This window comes from Micromys minutus (assembly GCF_963924665.1).
Source record: "Micromys minutus genome assembly, chromosome: 10".
Lineage (NCBI taxonomy): Eukaryota > Metazoa > Chordata > Mammalia > Rodentia > Muridae > Micromys > Micromys minutus.
The window spans coordinates 66,504,779-66,523,472 of record NC_137979.1 but is presented as its reverse complement, the minus strand read 5'-3'; the positions used below and the strand labels follow the sequence as shown (position 1 = coordinate 66,523,472).

Here is an 18,694-nt window from a genome sequence, read left to right as displayed (position 1 = left end):
GGGTAATCCTGTCACTTCCTGGACAACTCCCAGCATCCTCTACTATAAATACATCAGTCCTCACAGTAACAAGCCATCTAGGTTCTCTCACCTAGAGCGCATCCATCTTGACTCAGACCTCTCTAACCCCATCAAGCTTCACAGAGAGTCTATTCTGCACATCACTAGAGTGCCCATCCATTCTTCTACCTTCATCACTTGTAGCATTAACAAGCACCCAAGAAACCTTTGGTGGTTTGAACAGAATGGCTTGGCCAGGCTCGTGTGTTTGAATGTGTGGTCATAGGAAGTGGCACTATGAAGAGTTGTGGCCTTGTTGGAGGAAGTGCATCACTAGGGAGTTGGCTCTGAGATCTCAGAAGCTCAAGCCAAGTCTAGTGGCTCACAGTCTCCTGCTGCTACCTGTGGATCCAGAAACAGAAGTCTCAGCTATCTCTCTAGCACCATGTTTTCCCACCATGACAATAATGGACTAAACCTCTAAACTGTAAGCCAAGCCCGGTGAAATGTTTTACTTTATGAGTTGCCATGCACATGATATCTCTTCATAGCAATAAAACCCTAACTAAGACAAAACCCTAAAGCAATCATTCTTAGCTGTTTTCTCTCAGGAACTATTCCTCCCTGTCCACATTTATCTTTGTAGCTGCCACCTTGCTCAGATCCTAACACAGTGGTTCTAAACCTTTCTAATGATGTAAACCTTTAATGCAGTTCCACATGTTGAAGTGATTCCCAGTCATAAAAATTATTTTCATTGCTACTTCATAATTGTAATTTTGCTATTGTCATGAATCATAATGTAAAAACCTGTTTTCTGATAGTCTTAGTAAGAGGCATTAGACCACCCACAAGTAGTGACCCATAGACTGAAAACCAATGCCCTAGCCCCTCTCTAGCCTCCTGCTAGACCAACTTTATACCCCAATCATACACATGAATGAATTTAAACCTGACTTTCAAGGCCTTTGATGGGTATCAAGGGCCGAAGGCACAGTTTAAGCAGCCCCAAGCACTGCTGCAGCACTAGTGAGCATCAAGAGCAGTTGTGGGGTCAGGGCTTCTGGAAGGTGAGGCCAGAACTTACTACAAAGGAGTCAGGGACTCACTCGCCTGGTGCCTGACACGTGCAAAGCGCACAGCAATACCTGAGACAAGATCCTAACCTGCCTGATCACTCACGGGGTCTCCTGAAAGACACATGGGAATCAGTGTTCCCCGGTCACATTATGTTGAGTCTTGGATCAGAACTGCCATGTTTATTAGCTTGCTCTGAGGTAAGCCTCATTCATTACCCACACCCAACAATACAAGAAGATATGAAACTAAAGCTGCCAGGGTTCCTACCTCTAAGTCTACAGGAAGTTTCAGAAATAAAGATTTATAAAGTGGTCATACCTGTCTCCCCACGTTCTCCTGGAAGGCAGCCTAAGGAGCAAAAAGAACAAACATAGCAGGTGAGTGAGGTTTGCTTCTGCTAAACACCAGAAGATAAATTCAAAACAAACACAGTAGAGCGTAAATGACCCATGGCTTTACTTTTTAAATATAAGTCCTCTTTGTTGTCTGACCAGCCCTGAGGGTGGTTTGTCACTATTAAAACTACAGGTTAAGAATTGTATTTAGAAGGCCAGATGGAACCTGACAATGGCCTTTCACTAGGAATAGTTTTCACACTAATGCCCCAATGGAGGCCCCAAAATTTAACTCTGAGAACAAACTACACAGGTCAGTAGATAGAAGCCAACTCCTAAAACACCCATTTTTAGGAATTCTATGATCACAAATCACCACCATCCCCAACACCTCAGAGCTGCCTCCTAGAGGGCATACCTACCTCCAACCAGCTCTCAAGCTACTTGAGGCCTACATGCCAGGCACCAAATCAGGGCTAACAATATCCCATCTGAACTTAAAGAAAACTAAGTACTTCAAGGTAAACCTTGTACAAATGACTTTTTTCTTTGGTGACCCTGTCTCTCACACTGTCCACACATGTCTGACCAACATGACAATGGCCCCTCATGCCCACCTTATTGCCTAGTGGGGTTTTAAACTTTCCTCAAAGCATACACAGCTAAGTTCCAACGGGTACTATAGACAGGTGCTAACACCAGCTTCATACAGAGATGGAATGAAGCTACACGCAAGCTCGCACTGTGTGCCATCATGGTGAGCAGAGGTGAGGGTTTAAGGCAGAGGTAACAGAAGAAATACCCGTTACCTTGGTAGACATTCCAATATGGGTTGGGGATTGAGAGCACTCAAATATACAAAGAAAGGGAGCAAACTAAATCACAGGTCCTCAGGAACTACACATCAACCCCACAGGACTGGTAAGCACCAGGACAGAAATGTGTGGCATCTCCAGGACAGAGCCTCACAGTGGAGGCAGAGAAACTAAAAGAGTCATCAAGTTTCAAGAGGAAAAAACAGGATACTTTTTGCTTCTACCATTTTGTAACTTCTGCAACCCTTCTCGTTAAGATTTACATTTTGTTTTGTTTTGTTTTGTTTGTATATGGGAATGTTTTGCCTACCTCTACGTATGTGCACCACACACATGCCTAGTGCCTGGGCAGGTCAGAAGAGGATGTTTGATCCCTTACAACTGTTATGGATGGTAGCATGTGAGTACTGAAGTGGGGTCCTCTGGGAGAGCAGCCAATGTTCTTCACCCCTGAGCCATTGCTCCATCCCCTTTCAGTCAAGTCTTTTGTGGGGTTTTATTGTTTGTTGTTGTTTTTTGTATTTTTTGGTTTTTGATCTGTCTATTTGATTTTTCAATATAGGATATCTCTATGTAATATAGCTGTCCTGGCTCTGTAGATCAGGCTGTCCTAGAACTCAGAGATCTTACTGACTGTCTCCCCATGCTTAGATTAAAGGTATGAGACACCATCACATGGCCTTTACAGCTAATTCTTAAAGAAAGAAACAAACACCAAAGAAAGGTGATGTAAAGAGATACAATGTCAACTTGAACATATGTAACACTTAGGAGCAGGAACAAAGTAAAAACTAATACAAGATTTATGTTGAAACAATCTTTAAATAAGAGGTTAGGGGATCACCCAAGGCAATATGAAGACAGACCATATGGGCACCACTGTAGAATATGCTATCAGCACAGACAGAATAAAGAAGAATGCTATGGAGATGTACTAAGCACTTGCAAAATAAATATACAAAATAAAAGACAAATATCAGGAATCCATCTCAGCAATAAAAACTAGCCATCCAACTAGACAATACCTGAGATTTGAAGAAAAACTTCTTACTCGGAAGGACACAGATTGCAAATAAGCACCCCATACAGACTCTGAATCCTCACAGGAAAGGAAAACTAAAACCACCACACACTTATCAGCAAAAATGAGACAGTATCGTGACCATGAAGAAACCCAGACAGTGAAACTCAAGAGTCTGCCTAAAGCAGCAGCTCCTGGTGTGCTTTTCTTTCACTAAGAGAACTCATGCCTTCAGATGAGCTTCACACAGTGGCATCCCTCACCTCCCTGTGTTTGAATCCTACAGTCTACTACGTAAAGCGTGCTGAACTCAAAAGCAGCACAAAAAATTTCTTGCTAGTTTAATAAGGTTTTAATTTAAAGTTTTAAAAAACTTGATTTGTAGAGGGTTTTGTTTGTTTGTTTGTTCGTTTGTTTCACTTCGTCCCAGGCCACATAAAGCCATAGGGCTTTGATTTTATTGTTGCTTCCCACAATTATATCTTAGGCTACAGAAAACAATAAAGAAAACATAAAAATATATTAGTACAGATTTATTATAAAATTGTATTATAAATCAGACTTACAGTTACTGTCTATCTGTTAACTATAAAGACAAGACAGCTAAGGCCTCCCAAGAAATCACTGGGTTTCTACTAACACTGCAGACAAAATGGAGTCCCTGTGGGGTCACAGACAATTTTAAAGGACTCTGGGGAGGTGCTTGCATCCTGGCTGCTTCTCAGTACAGATGCAGGCAGAGAGCCAACAGCAGCCATGGAAGACCACAGGCATCCTGAGCCAGCAAAACCTCAAAAGTCACCTGACCAGAATGTCAGAGGCACGGCCCCTTGGCTGAGAGCCTATGATACAGCACAGAACAGCTGGGCTTATTAAGCCCTCCATAGTAGGTCCTCAAACATGAAGATCCAATACACTGGCTGCCATGCCCACTCGTGGCTGAGGCAGCAGTATATGTGCAGGAACTCAGCACATAGGGCCTGAGTGCAGAGCCGCTGCAGTGCGGCCGGAGGCCAACAGCCAAGTATCAAGACGGAAACTCCATCACCTCTAACAGACAATGGAACAAGACAGGAGCCTCTGTGAGACAGAAGATGAAGTCAGTTGAAGCCTGTGATAACAGCAAATCACTTCGTTTGACAACACAGACAAAGACAGGACAAAGTCTTGACCTGAGAAACAAGAAAGCTGGGCAGATCTGTAGTAAGTAAAAACTATAGAAAATAGTAAAATTTTCCCAAAAAACAAAAAATGCTAGCAAATAATTAAAGTAGAAAAACATCAATCTCTTAAAAACCCCTCATGAACAGATTCAGAAATTCTGTTCTTGATTAAGTTGAAAAACTGAGTCCAACATAAGAGAAGGTACTATACACAGGGGAAGTTAGAACAAGAATAAAAGGTCGGATCAAAGTCTGAAAAGCAACTATACTGTATACCATGTTACCAGAGCAAAAGCCAAAGGCCACTTCATTACCTCAGAATCAAATACCTGTTTATAATTTTAAAACATGAATAAAATGAAAGTAGCTCTAAGAAAGAACTCAGCCTGCTAAACAGGAAGTTCCCACCGACACGCAGGTCAAGACAATGCTCCCTTTCCCCCAGCTCCATGGTTCTATCTGACATTAGGAGTCTCCTCTCCATCCTACGCTGGGGCCTGGCTCCTATCCACAGACGCTGCCAACTCGACCACAGCCCCTTCATATTTTGGACATCTGTTGGCACTAACGAACACCACCTGTGTACCACCACCCTTGATCATTTCCTCAGTCTTAAAGCAGTTGTAAAAGTATCTCACTCCATGACCACCTAAAACAAGGATGTAGAGCCCCTGTACTCAAACTATGGGTGTTCCCAACTCCCACACCTCATAGCTAGCAGCAAGTTTCAGCCTGCATCTCCCTCAGAGACTTCCCTTTGGTTCCTGATGGAAACTGCTGGCCTGTCTATGAGCGGAAGACAACCACAGACTACTAAGGCATCACAGCACACTCCTGACAGAGCCTGGATTTATCATCTGTGGTCCTCTGAGGTCCACCTCCCACGGCATTCATGGACCTGGTCTCATCACGGTTCACAGCAGTCACCTATGTGGAGTCAGCCACAGCTGCAACACAGCCCTCCCCATGCAGGCAACCCTAGGGGGGAAAAAAACTGTCTCTTTCCCTTGCAATTCATGAGACTTGGTCTCATTATCAGCTCAGATACCATAAGCCACAGGTAGATGGAGCAGGAGACTAACCAACACCCCTGTATGCACCCAAAGCTACTCAAGCTCCTCCTATCTAACCCATCCCAAAATCTGAATCTTGGGGGACCTGGGTAACTGAACTCAAAACATAAGGCCACGGGCAGCTGTAAGTCTGAAGCACACCCGGGGAAGTCCACTCCAATGTAGCTAGGAAAGTAGAGCTAACTAACTACAGCTTGGTAACAGCTCCTCCTAGAGCATGAGGCCTCCAGTGCCCTATCCTGCCATGTCATGAAGGTTAGAAACACAGAATAAATTTCTTCTCCTATGCAGAACTTGGGCTACCCTAAATTTGGTCTGGCTATTGAACAGAAACTTGTTCCCCTACGCTTATTCAACCCTGACCTCCTCAAAAATCCCACAGTTAATGCCCCACAAATGTGACCATGGGGACTGTTTTACTCATTTCTTTCATCTGATCTCCTTTGCTGCCATGGGGTATGGGTTTCCAAAGAGACAAAGGCCCACATACAGGACACTGGCAACAGCTACAGCCCCACCTCCAGGAAAGGAATGCACTGGGGACAAGGAAACTTACAGAGGCTGCTCTTCTGCAGTTCACATTTCGGTCAAATACAGCGGCAATGACCAGGGCACTGTAAAAACAAGGAAAATGATTAATTAAAATGAAATATGCAAGGGCTGGGAAAATAGCTCAGTCAGTAAGCTGCTTGTCTTGTAAGCATGAGATCCCTCATAAAAATGCTGGTGAGGTGGTGCATACTTGTAATCCCAGTACTGGGAAGTAGACAGGAGGTTCCCTGGGACTGGTGCCCAACCAGTCTAGCCTAATGGCTGAATACCAGGCCAACAGGAGACCCTATCTCAACAGAGGTGGATTCCTGACAATGAGGTGGGTTTCTGACCTACACATGCAACAAGCACAGGCAAAGACTGTTAGAGTGTTCGCTCACTTGCCAGACACCTGAATGAACCTAACAGATAGGGGAAGCACTAGAGGCTACAACAGATTCTAGCAACCTCTAAGATATCAAACATTACAGATAACCCCAGCCCTAACAAATGTCCTTAGATGGTGTACAATGAGCCTCTAGTGCCTTGGAGAACAACACCTTTGGCCTGCTGGGATCATGATAAATGGTTCTAGAGGATGAAAGTGGTCGTGTGTAGATGGTCACAACTGGGTAGCTGATATCAACACTCCTAGACCACAGCTATACACTAAACAGCAAGAGCTCCATGCACCCTGCAGGCAGCTTGACCCTTGGAAGCACCCAAACATGGTTTCAACATTTCCCACAGGTTTAACCCAGTATAAGGCATGACGGGGCATGCATTGTCTACATCTGGGTTGAGAGATATGGGACATAATGAGGATTAGATGAGGTCAGCAGGATGGAGACCAAGACTGTATCCCCTGGGTTTCACGAAAGAAGAACACTCTGCTCTCTGCCCCTTTCAAAGTGATGTTAGTGCTCAGGGCTCTCCTGGCAAGAAGGCCAATACTATATGCAGCCTCTTGACCTGCAAGGGCCAAGACCACAGGTCAAAATAAGCCTTTTCCTCAGAAAGTGGTGTCCTTCAAGTATTTGATAAAGCAATGAGAAACTTGCTATCAGGCAGGCAGCCAGTTATAGCAGTCACCATGGAAACAGCACATGGAAGGCAGCTGCTAAGTCTGCTAAGTCTCAATCTTTCCTACAGCCAGAAGCAATAACGTCACACTAACCCAACTTTTCCTAGCTCTCAAGACACTCAACAGGCTTTAATTGAGTCGTCTTCTTATATACCAAACGTCATTATTATCAGAACCTAGAACTCCCTGCTCCTCCCCATCTCCTGCCTCTCACCTCCCCTGCATCTACCACTAGTTACTGCTATGAGTCTCATCCTCCAAGGGGAACAATTCCCAGGGAAGCATTTTCCCATCTGGGATTCCTCTTCTTGGTTCCCACATCCCAGGGATGTTCTCAGGAAACAGCAAGGTGCAAGGATCACAGACCAGCCAAGTCCGGTTTTCATCCTCATTTCAATTTTCCCAGCCATGTAGTGGGCACTGTGTATCAGGCACAGGAGACAGAGCTGTGAGACCACAGACTACCCTCCTGACTCTCACATTCTGGGCCAACTACCTCCCATAAGCCTGGGCAGGGACAAGTAGCTTCCACAGATGAAATTGGAGACTTGCACTCAATGAAAGTGGCACTTGGGAGGATGCCTGCAATCCTAGACTCCAAATACCAACCAGGGATCACCACTAAAATGTTATATTTTAAAAAGCTCAAGAATAAGAACTGAGACCAGCAAGATGACTCGACATACCACCAAGCCTAGAGAACTGAGTTTGAGCCTTAGGTCACACATGGTAAGAGATAACCAACTCTTTGCAACTCTGACCTCCACACACAAGACTTCACACACCAGTGTGTGCATGCGTATACACACACACTCACACTCACACTTTAATTTTAATGTTAAAAAAAATCAGAACTCTGATAAACAGGTGTGTGCTACAGGAGGGAACTTGTAACACCAGAGAAATGACAAAGAACTGTCTTTAATTCCAATACGAAGATAGGAGTGGGGCAGGGGCACAACTTTCCTGGCTTGTGATAATTACATTACACTTTGCCACACTGAGAAGCAGAAAAATCTCGTTCATAACAACAGAGGGTTCCATCCTTCCTCATCCTGAACATTTCTAAATTGTTTCTACCTTTAGCACACTACAGCAGCCTTTCTGACACTCTTTAGATCATAAAGCTGACTGAGGCCTGCATACATGTGGTCTTCCTAGTAACTTGTGGGCCATATACCTACTGCTGTTAAAAAAGTTTTTGCTGTGCGCGCGCGCACGCGCGCGCACACACACACACACACACACACACACACACACACACACACACACACGGCACAATCTCTCTCTCTCTCTCTCTCTCTCTCTCTCTCTCTCTCTCTCTCTCAATCTCTCTGTTCAAGGAACAGAAGACAGAGGCAGAAAGACTGTTATTCTGCCTCGGCAAACTGACCAAAGCTGAATTTCAACCAAGTGTTTCAAGTGTTCACTCTAGAGGAGTCAGGCCATGGAGAAAATAAGCTGCTTCTCCACAGCCTTCTACACATGCTGTTCACCCAGGCACTGGGTATGGATGAGGAAAGTCCTAATGGTATGTGGCCTGTGGAGAGAAAGCCGTAGCTGTGCATGGGGCTAATGTCAGCAGGAGACTCACTCACTTCCTTCCTCCAAGGCTCTGCTCAGTTTTTTTCCTAAAGCACTTTCCACAGATTCCTAGGCAGTTCTATGGCTACAGATAAGACCCCTGGGGTGGGGGGTCCCTAACCCTACTTATCCTTCTCAGGTATGTGGGAGGCTAAGGAGTACTACACACATGAATCTGTAGGCATCTCCCCTGTGCTCAACTTCAACACAAGAGGCCCCCAAATAGTAGCTCCTTCCAAGCAGACAATGTCCAGTTGGAAAGCAGATACAGCAGGCCTTAGTCACCTACCTTGCTTATGGGGCCACCCTTCCCACAACCACTGTGACAGGTTTGTGTGCTCCCAAAAGCTCCAGCTACCATGATCCTCAGAGCCTAGGAATATTGCAATCATTCTTCTTTGAGTGGTGAGATTGCTAGTAACAGCTCTTGGCCTCTGACATGGAACATACACAAGCCATGAAGACCTCTCCAAGGTATGAGTAAGCAAAGTGAGCCATAAGCCACAAGGAGTAGGACAGAGAGTCAGAGTTCAGTCTGGACTGTCAGCAGAGAAAGCCTGGATGTGACAGGTATCAGCACAGACAAGAGAAGCAACAGCCTCATACACTTCCACCAAGTTAGCTTTTCCTTAAGCAAATGTTTTAAAAGTCACCGCTTCATTAATAATTTTCTTTCTTTTTTTTTTAAGAAAGGGCATCAGGATAGGAACTCGTTCTGTGGTCCAAGCTGCCCTGAACTCATAATAATTCCCTTTCCTTAGCCTCTCAAATGCTAAGATTACAAGTACAAATCAGGATTTACATGTTTCATCAAACTTCAGAGATTACACTGGGGTAACTGTAACAATACCTGGAAAACATTGCTTTTTAAGTAACAGTAAGCTTCTAAGTTAATTAAAACAAATCTGCATATACTTATGATAGTGTTTTTTTTCGAAACAAGGTTTCTCTGTGTACCCTCTATGTAGCACCCTCACCCTGTGTAGACCAGGCTGACTTTGAATTTATAGAGATCTGCCTGCCCCCTGCCTCCCAGGTGCTGGGATTAAAGGCATATTCACCACCGCCCTACTATAACAGGTTTTAAAAGAGTTTTGATTTGGGCTAAATTTTTTTTTAACTTTTTATTTTGTATGTGTGTGTGTCTGTGTGTGTCTGTGTGTGTGTGTGTGTGTCTGTCTGTCTGTGTGTGCTCGTGCGAGCACGCATGTGTCTGCATGTGTGCTAAGCCTGAGGATGCCTGAAGAGGGCTTCAGAGTTCCTAGAACTGGAGTTACAGGAAGTTTTGAGCTGCCCTTTGAGAGCTGCACTGAACCCAAGTCCTCTAGAAGAACTTGGCAACTGAGTCATCTCTCTAGCTTTGGACTAAATTTTTTAAAACTGATTTCCTACTTTCAAAACAAGACTGGCTTATTTGTAAATATATGTTTCAAGTGCAAAGGGGTTTAATGATATTAGTCAAATAGAAACAGGAAAGTATCTTCCTAAGTCACTGCTTGTATGTGTGCTAACCTTCACCTGGGTCTCACTGATCCATAGCAGGATGACCCTCTGCAAAAGTCACTCCTCCTCTCACTACAGCGAAAACCTAAAGGGCAATACCTGGCACCACAGTGAAAGCAGACATATGAGGTGAGGTGTTTGTGGGTGTGTCCATCTGCTTATTTTCTCTGGGAAAGCTGTGAGATAGCTCACCAGGAGTTAACCACACAGAAGGGATCCTCTTTCTGGTACAAACCTAGGGAAAGTTGAGTGGCATGCCTCAGCCTGCCCCTCTCCTTCCCCACAGCCTTACACCTTGGTTCAGCATACACAGTGAGAACAGCATTTACCCCAAACTAATTTTTTTTCATGTGTGATACTCTGTACCACTTCAAAGCAAGCACACTTGCCATTACACGGGAAACCACAGCACTTCCATTCTGAAGTAATTTTTTAAAGAGAAGACTAATAACTCATTGTGAAACTACATGGTTGTTTTTTTTTTTTTTTAGTTGCAAATTACATTAAAATATAATATAAGCCCTGCATTTTTACTGAATTTCTCTAAGCCATAAATATAACCATGTGCTTTGGGGTCACAGCCAAGCCAGCACAAAGTTGAGCCTGTCAGACAAAGGTTATCTCCAATTGCTGGTCTCCTCAACACAGTTTTCTTCTCTCTGGAAGCTGGGCCATTCAGAGAGGCTGAGAAGAATAAGACATAGCTTTGAGCAATGCTTGCTATTTCCTTATTATTATTATTTTTTTTTTTTTTAGGACAATCTTGCCCTGGAGGAAGAGATCCTACAGAGCCAATCCCAGGCCGTTCACAGGCAGCCCACGCTGCCCTGCCGGTTTGCACAGTGGAGGTGAGAGTCAGGAGCTGCCCCTGGCACAGGCGGGTCTGTGCCTGGGCGGAGTGAACGTCAACAGGAGCTCAGCTTACAAAAGAGTTTCAGGTGAGGAAATCACGGGAAGGTGACAGGCAGAGTGCTCTGGCAGCAGTAGACAATTTGCTTTCTTTTCCTTCCTGTAGATCAGATTCTGACTTCTGGTTAGAAAGAATCACCGACATAGCACACTGCCACCCTATCATGTTTCCACATCGCATCTGACTGCTCCTGTCTTGCACTGGGCTTTTCAGGGGGTCAGATTTATGCTACAAAACAGTATTCTGGCTCCACCTGTCTTTGCTTAAAAGGCAATCAAAATCAGTTCAAAAAATAAAAATATGACTTGAAAATCTTTTAAAATTCCTATAGCAGAGTTGACACTGTAAGAATAAGAACAATTAATCCAGTTTCTTCAACCAAGAGTTAGAACAGGTCAGTGGCTTCCACTCTATCAGGTGCCAGGGTACAGCAGGACGCCTCACATCACCTCCCTGGTTCTTTCATTTTATTCTGGGAACTATATTTAGATCTCAACTGTACTTGTACAGGATACACTAAAGAGTTTGTGAAAGTAAAGATACCAAGATTTTATCATGTGCTAGAAATAATGGGCTTTAAAACCTGATAATTAAAAAGCATGGCACTCATGACAAACCTCACAAGCAGGTCTGCAGGGCACACCCGACCGATACTCAGACGCAGAGCTTCAGGCAGGAGGTAGTGCATGCCCCAAGCTCACTGGCGCACCTGACTCACCAGATGCCCTCCCCCGCTGATGCCTGGAGTCAGATGGGCCAGGAAGGGCCAGGCACAGGTTCCTCAGAACCTGTCTAACCGGCTAGAAATCTGCAGCAACTCAGCTCCAAAGGGCACTGCTGCCCATCTGCTGGCTGCCAACTTAGAATCAGACGGCTATGAAGCAGAGGCTAGCAGCCCAGCAACGAGACAGCTGTGGTTTCCATGCACAACATGCAGACATGAGCTCCCCAGCAACCACTCAGGCTTATCCCGAAAGCCAGCAAGTACAAACTCTCTAAGCCCAAAGAAACAAGTGAACCCACAAGAGTTCTTACAGACAACTTCTCCTTAGCCAGGAAATTCAGGGCCATTCCAGAAACTGAGTCTTGCATAGAGTGAAGGGCACTCCTGGGCTCACCCACTAAGTCTCAACAGAAGCAGCATTCTCCACACCACACCCGACACCTCAACCCAACAAGAAGAGGACCTCTTATCTCCCCATGACACACCCCACACTCAGAGCAAGCTCGGTTCACATAAGTTCTGGAAAGACCATGCCATGCTCAATCTGGGCCACTTCTACAGTCCTCAGACAGTAACCACATGGCCAAAAGCTTGTGCAGGGCCAGCGCAAAGAGCCTTTCTGTGTCCCCGGACCCAGTATGAAAACAGAATAGTGACCTGCCAGGAGCCTGAGAAGAGTGGGAAGAGCCTTCGGCTCTTGTATGCAGTTGCCTTTCTTCCCTGAGTAGTAAATGGTGACCCTGAAGCAAAAGGTACCATGTTCCTTCAGCAGCTATGAAAGCTCCTCACCATACTGCTCTAAGTGTAGGGAAAGCTGGAACAGACAGACAGAGCCCCAAGATCCACCTACAGCCATAACACCAAGACACTGTCAGCCATGCTTTTCACAGACTGTCTGTTTCCTTTACAAAATCCACCCAGAGAGCAATCATTGAGTTCTACAGCATGGAGTGAAGACAGGCACTCTGGTGGGGACTGTGTAACCCTGGCTTTTCCCTCAGGACCAGGTGCCCCACAGGTCCCTCCACTCATGAGGAAGTTGGTTAGGACCTCTCAACTGTACCTCCTTCCTTCAAAAGCTGCAGAATGGCCCTGAGCCCCCACATTCAACAAAAATGAAGCATGAGGTAGCCACACGCTCCCTCTCACATGGTCAGCTCCTGTTCCCTTGACTCTATTATTCCCTCCCTCAGGCCATCCACCTTCTTACATCCTGATCAGAGGAGAGAGAAGGACGTGGATAACATCCTGGGGGGGGGGGGGGGGGGTTGCTGCTCTCTGAACAAACTGTTAGATGAAACAGAATTCATCGGGACTGTTTTTATTTTGAAACAGGAAGCAAATGCACATCAGAGCCAAACGTCCTCCCATCCTTCACAATCTCTTGGCAGGTCACTGATGCCAAAACAGGGTCACATGGCTCTACGCCCATCTCCTACTCAACACTGTATCCTCTTTTCATTTTCAGGGGAAAATGGAACACTGACTGCAGCAACCCCTGACAGAGCCTATGGAACTGAACAAGACGCTATCAGTGTACAGGAGCTTCACTGCTCTGGGACAGTTGTGAACAAGAGAAAAACATGTTTGCTACTTACACAATATACAGTGAGAAAGTTAAAGATGGGGACAAGAAAGCAGGTGCAAGAACCTCCCTCAAAGCCACAAAACTAGCAAACAGAGGAAGCATCTACATGGCAGTAGAGTGGGAAGCAAGGAGGTCACAGCTAAGGACCAGGCCTGAGTCTCAGCAGAAGGCCCTAGACAGCTTGGGCTCTTATCCCTTCCCACCCAGAGGCAAGTCTACAACAGCACAGCTTCCTGGCAACCATGCACGTGTCATGTCCCTGTGAGCTGTGCCCTGTCAGTATATGTGTATGCCCCATAGGATGAAACAGGTCCAGGATGGCTCCTTTCTGAAAGCAGGTGGTTCCAGTCAGATGTCAAGGGAGAATATTCTGGAGAATATTGAATCTTAAAATGAGGTGAGGAGTGAGTAGCACCATAAGAATGTTCTAGGGGGTCCTGGAAATTTAGCATCTGGCTTACACTTTCAGGATTCTGGGAGGCAGGGAAGTATTAACAGTGGAGTGGCAGGTGCTTGGTCACTAGACTCCAATACCTCTGGCCAATGAGGGGTAGGGTCACATGGGCAGGGGTAGTAGTTATGAGTCTGTAAACTCTTAATATAAGTTCAGTGAACTCAGAAACTTCATGCCTCAGGTATGGTACCAAAGCATTTCTGCCTGACTTTCTGGAATTTTTTTTTTTCTTTTTTCTTTCCCTTGTAAGGATGCAAGTGTGCCCTCAGCACAGCTGTCTCTTCAGTTTTATGCAGCAATTGGCACATAAATTTAGGGGACAGAAGGATAGTAGTAACCTTTTTTAGAGCTGAAGCTTTGTTCTGAAGATCCAAAAGAGGGCACCAATAGCTTGGTGTGTCCATCCTGGTGTAAATGGTATAATGGGTCCTCTCTGTCAGTCTTTTCATCCTATGGTTTACTGTGTCCTCAGGACACTGGGACAGCTGCTAGTGGCTCTAGAGTATTCTAGTGACTGAGCTAGCTTTACTCTATTCCCACACATGTAATCTCTTCTGAATATTTGGAAAGGTATGAAGTGGAACCTGGGACCCATTTGATTCCCTGGACAGCCATGTTTCCCCATGGAACATCCCCCCACATAGCAGATCCTGTCTCCCATTCCACAAGATAAGGCAGTCTTTTCCTATCTTGTCCACCTCTTAGAGGGCAGGGGTGGAGCCCAGGGATACTGATATTGGCAGCTAGTTGTACAGAATGGCTTACCCAAAGCCAACAGGTTCTGGGCAAATGGTATGTTTATCTGAGGTATTTCTGCCATATAACACAATCACCCTTCAGCACAACCAACAGCCTTTACCTTGAAATGGCAGTCACGAAAGGTGTCAATTCCTGAGGCTCATAGGCACGTGCAAAAGCCCAGCACACATAGCAGGCAGCATCCCTAACATTGGCTCCAACGCTGCAGGCACCCCGCTTCTCATCATAGGTAAGGGCCTTCAGGATCACTGTGACAACTGGAAGGAGACAAAAACAAGGATCAGCTGATGGCATACCATGAGGCAGAATCACAGACAGGAAAGTCAAAATATACTGAAAACAAACAAACAAACAAACAAACCCTGAAAGAAAAACAAGTCTACCAGTTCAAAGGTAAAAAGGCATTTTTGAGTTTCCCAAGAAATCACATATAGAAATGACAGTTCTTCAAAACAAGAACCACAGCTAGGTTGCCAAATCTGTGGCCATACCAACAGAGTGCAAAACTTAGAAGCCCACACCAGGATAGAAAAGACTATGCATTTGTGGGGAGTATTGGTGACACCCACAAATGAGGCAGATAGACATGAAGCCACAGGACACTATTTAAATTCTGTTATCACAGACTTCAGCAACCTCAGAGAGGGGAGAAGGCACCTCTTCCTGGACCAGAAAAGGGTTCTTGTAGTTCCAGGACTGAAGAGGCTGCAGACACAAAAAGCCAGTCCTAAGTTGCCCTGTGTGTACAAGATTGTCTGCTTGTTTGGCCATATAAAATGCCTATAGTAGCCAAGAGATAAAGTCACATGAATTCCTCTTCTGGTTCTAGTGAAAATATACAACCAGGCAATTGATGCATATGCATGCACACAGACAGACAGACAGACAGACAGACAGACAGACACACACACACACACAGAGAGAGAGAGAGAGAGAGAGAGAGAGAGAGAGAGAGAGAGAGAGCGCAATTGATACAAGAAGGTGACTGTACAAGAATACTGGAACATTAAATTATTACTGTATTGACAGCATTCCTGCATATTTACTTGAAGGGCTCTAAGTCAACATGTCACAGATATACTTGATCATAAAAGCTTTTCGTTTGGTTTGGTTTAAGGCAGTGTCTCACCATGTAGCTCTAGTTGGTTGACCTCAAATTTGCTACGTTAATCAGGCGAGTCTACCCTTGAACTCTGCAATGATTAGCTTCCCAAGTGCAGGGATCAAACCTAGTACATTCATCAATGTTTATTTGCAGCACTGTTCCAACTGGCTAAATTATAGAACCAACTTAGATATCCATCAAGAGAAGAATGGATAAAGAAAATATAGTACACCTAAACAATTAACTTTTATTCTACCATAAGTAAAAACAGATTAGGGGATTCCATCAATAAAGTGTCTGTAATGCAAACATGAAGACCTGAACCTGGCTCTCTAGCACCCATATGAAAGCCAAGAATGTTAGAGTATATGACTCCAGCTCTTGAAGAATGAGGAGACAAGAGGATCTCTGGAGCTCACTCACTGGACAACTAGCATAGCAAAATGCATGAGTTCTAGGACCAGAAAGAAACTGTCAAAAATAAGATGGACATCAACAGAAGATATCTGCTAGTGATTTCTGACTCCCACATGTGTACGCATACACACACGCTCTGACACATGCACACACACACACTCCACACACAAAACAAACACAAATGAAATCATGCTCTTTACAGGAAAACAGATCCAACTGGAGATTATCATATTAATCAAGTTAGCTTGCTCAGATAAATATCACATTTTCTTGTTTGTACATCCTGGATTTTATGCACAAATCATGTGACATGAAAGTAGAAGCAAAACTGTTTGGGAAAATAGAAGGGAACTAACAGGAGGGAAGGGGGAAATATGTCGAGGAACAGAAGGAAGCTAACGGGAGGGAAAGGAGAAATGTGTCGAGGAACTCAGTAAAAGTGTATTATACACTTTGATAAAAATGTCCTTTTGAAATCCAGTACTGTGTACAACAGCTATCTGCCAACAAAAGGTGAAACCAGGGCTGAGGATATGACTCAGTTAGTAAGTACATGAGAACCTGAGTTCACATCCACAGCACACACATAAAATCCAGGCCTGGTGTTGCACACTTGTAATCCTAGCACTGAAGAAGCAGAGGCGAGAGTAAGCTGTAGCTTTCTGGATGGCTAATCTTGCCAAATAAGTGCAACACTGGATTCAATGAAGAAGCTGGTATTAAAAATAAAGTAGAAAGAGATAGAAGACACCCAAAATTGACCCCTGGCTTACACGCTTACACACACACACACACACACACACACACACACCACACAAAAAATAATAAAATCAAATGTTACTGTATACTCTGTTCTGTATATTCATGTATTTGTAAAGAGCTGCTTATTAAAGATGCACAAACTTCTTAAAGCTGTTTGAAACATTACATTTTTGAATCACATAAAGGAATTTAATGTATTTGCTATGGGGGGGATGCATATATGCTGTGGCACATGTATGGAGGTCAAAGGAAGCCTTCAGGAATTAATTCTCTCCTTCCACTGTGTGAGATCCAAGCATCCAACTCAGGTTGTCAGAGTTGGTAGCAAGTGACTTTATCTGAGCCATCTCAACAGTTTAGAATTTAATTTTATAAGATTTTATAATTTATAAGAATTTATAATTTATAAGATTGTTCATTTTTAAAAGCCTCTTACAAGTAGTAATGGAAAATGGCAAATGAGAAAAACTTAAGAAAAACTTGATATTTACAATGCAAAGTTGACTTTTCTAAAAGAGTATGCTCAAAGTCTCAATTTCTTGATCCCAGTTAGTCAACCATGCTATAGTAAGGAACACTTGACAGCTCTCACTGGTATCTTTAAAATGTGTTAAAAATGTAATTTGAGGGCTAGGAATGTGGTTTGCTGGTATAGAACCTAGGTGCTGAGCACATGTGAGGCCCTGGTTCAATTTCCTATTCCATACCTACAGAGACAGAGGAGCCTCCTGCTGGCACCCTAGCTCTGGCACTGCCTGTTACTATGTGTTTCCGGGCATGGCATAGGCTCCAAAGCAATTTGGGCTTCAATGATTAACCTACTGGCAGAGCTTGCCACAAACACTGAAGGCCATCAAGGGAGGATCCACAGCTGATAAGTAAATCGAAGAATTTAGTCAGATACAGCAGCAGTCACAAAGAGCAAGTGAGTGAGTGTCCAGAGACCCCAAAGGCAAGATAAATGGAGCAGGCTGCTCCTAGGACTGCATGTATGCCACCCTCAGAGCCTGTGCTCTGCATCCTACCCCAGCCCTGTGTCCACACATAGTGGCACCACTTAGGTGTATGTGTGTGAGTTACCCATCTCCTGCATGTGCAACCATCCACCAGAAAATAGCTCCTAGGAATATATAGGCAAAATGGAAGAAAACAAACAAAAAATAAAACAAACAAAACTCTGAAGGACTATTTGTTATAAAACCAAACCCTGCCTTTGTGCTTCTAAGGATTTTTTTCTATATAAATATGAAATAGTTCAATGAAACTGTTTCAATTAAATCTATTTCATGTACCCATGGTATTTCACAGACAAGTGCAAGAGGCCTGCACATACACATGTAGTGGATCCTCACGAAGATGCTGAGGTCATCTAGCCTGGTCCTGCTAAGAACCCTCAAATACAGCCTATGCCCTGACAAGTCTCAGTTCCTGAATATCACAACATTAAGTGTGTGATTGTGGCTTCTAGATGCCAGAGATAGAGCCATTTTTTTCTGGCAGTTTCTCACATAAGTGGCCACACTGAAGTCTTGGCATAGTACAGGACCCAGTAAGTAGTCATCCCAGGGCTAGCTATTCCTGGCCTCTTTACAGCCAATCTCTGAGTCAGTCCCATCCACAGAAGCAGCTCCTCCATTCCAACAGCTTGGCCCAACCCCACCTCCCATCCTTCCAGAGGCACTCAGTGATTACAAAGGCTAGCTTCTTCACATCATTCTTGAGATCCCTATAGGTCCTACCTACCCAGTTCCCAACTAGTCTTACAGTCCCCTTCTCTGCCAGAACT

The 18,694-nt window shown here is 44.5% G+C and overlaps 1 protein-coding gene across 2 annotated transcripts in view; it reads right to left on the bottom strand.

Annotated features, from left to right (window-relative positions):
* Window positions 1-18,694, bottom strand: part of TBCD (tubulin folding cofactor D) — a 149,977-nt gene that overhangs the window by 58,622 nt on the left and 72,661 nt on the right. For both annotated transcript variants that reach the window (XR_013975193.1, XM_080923880.1), the window contains exons 14-16: window positions 14,725-14,881; window positions 6,044-6,101; window positions 1,399-1,428 (exon numbers count right to left, since the gene is read on the bottom strand). Coding sequence is in view for 1 of the 2 variants with exons in the window: in XM_080923880.1 (XP_080780006.1) it covers window positions 1,399-1,428; window positions 6,044-6,101; window positions 14,725-14,881 (245 nt within the window). In the remaining variant the exon portion in view is untranslated. The remainder of the gene's footprint in view (window positions 1-1,398; window positions 1,429-6,043; window positions 6,102-14,724; window positions 14,882-18,694) is intronic.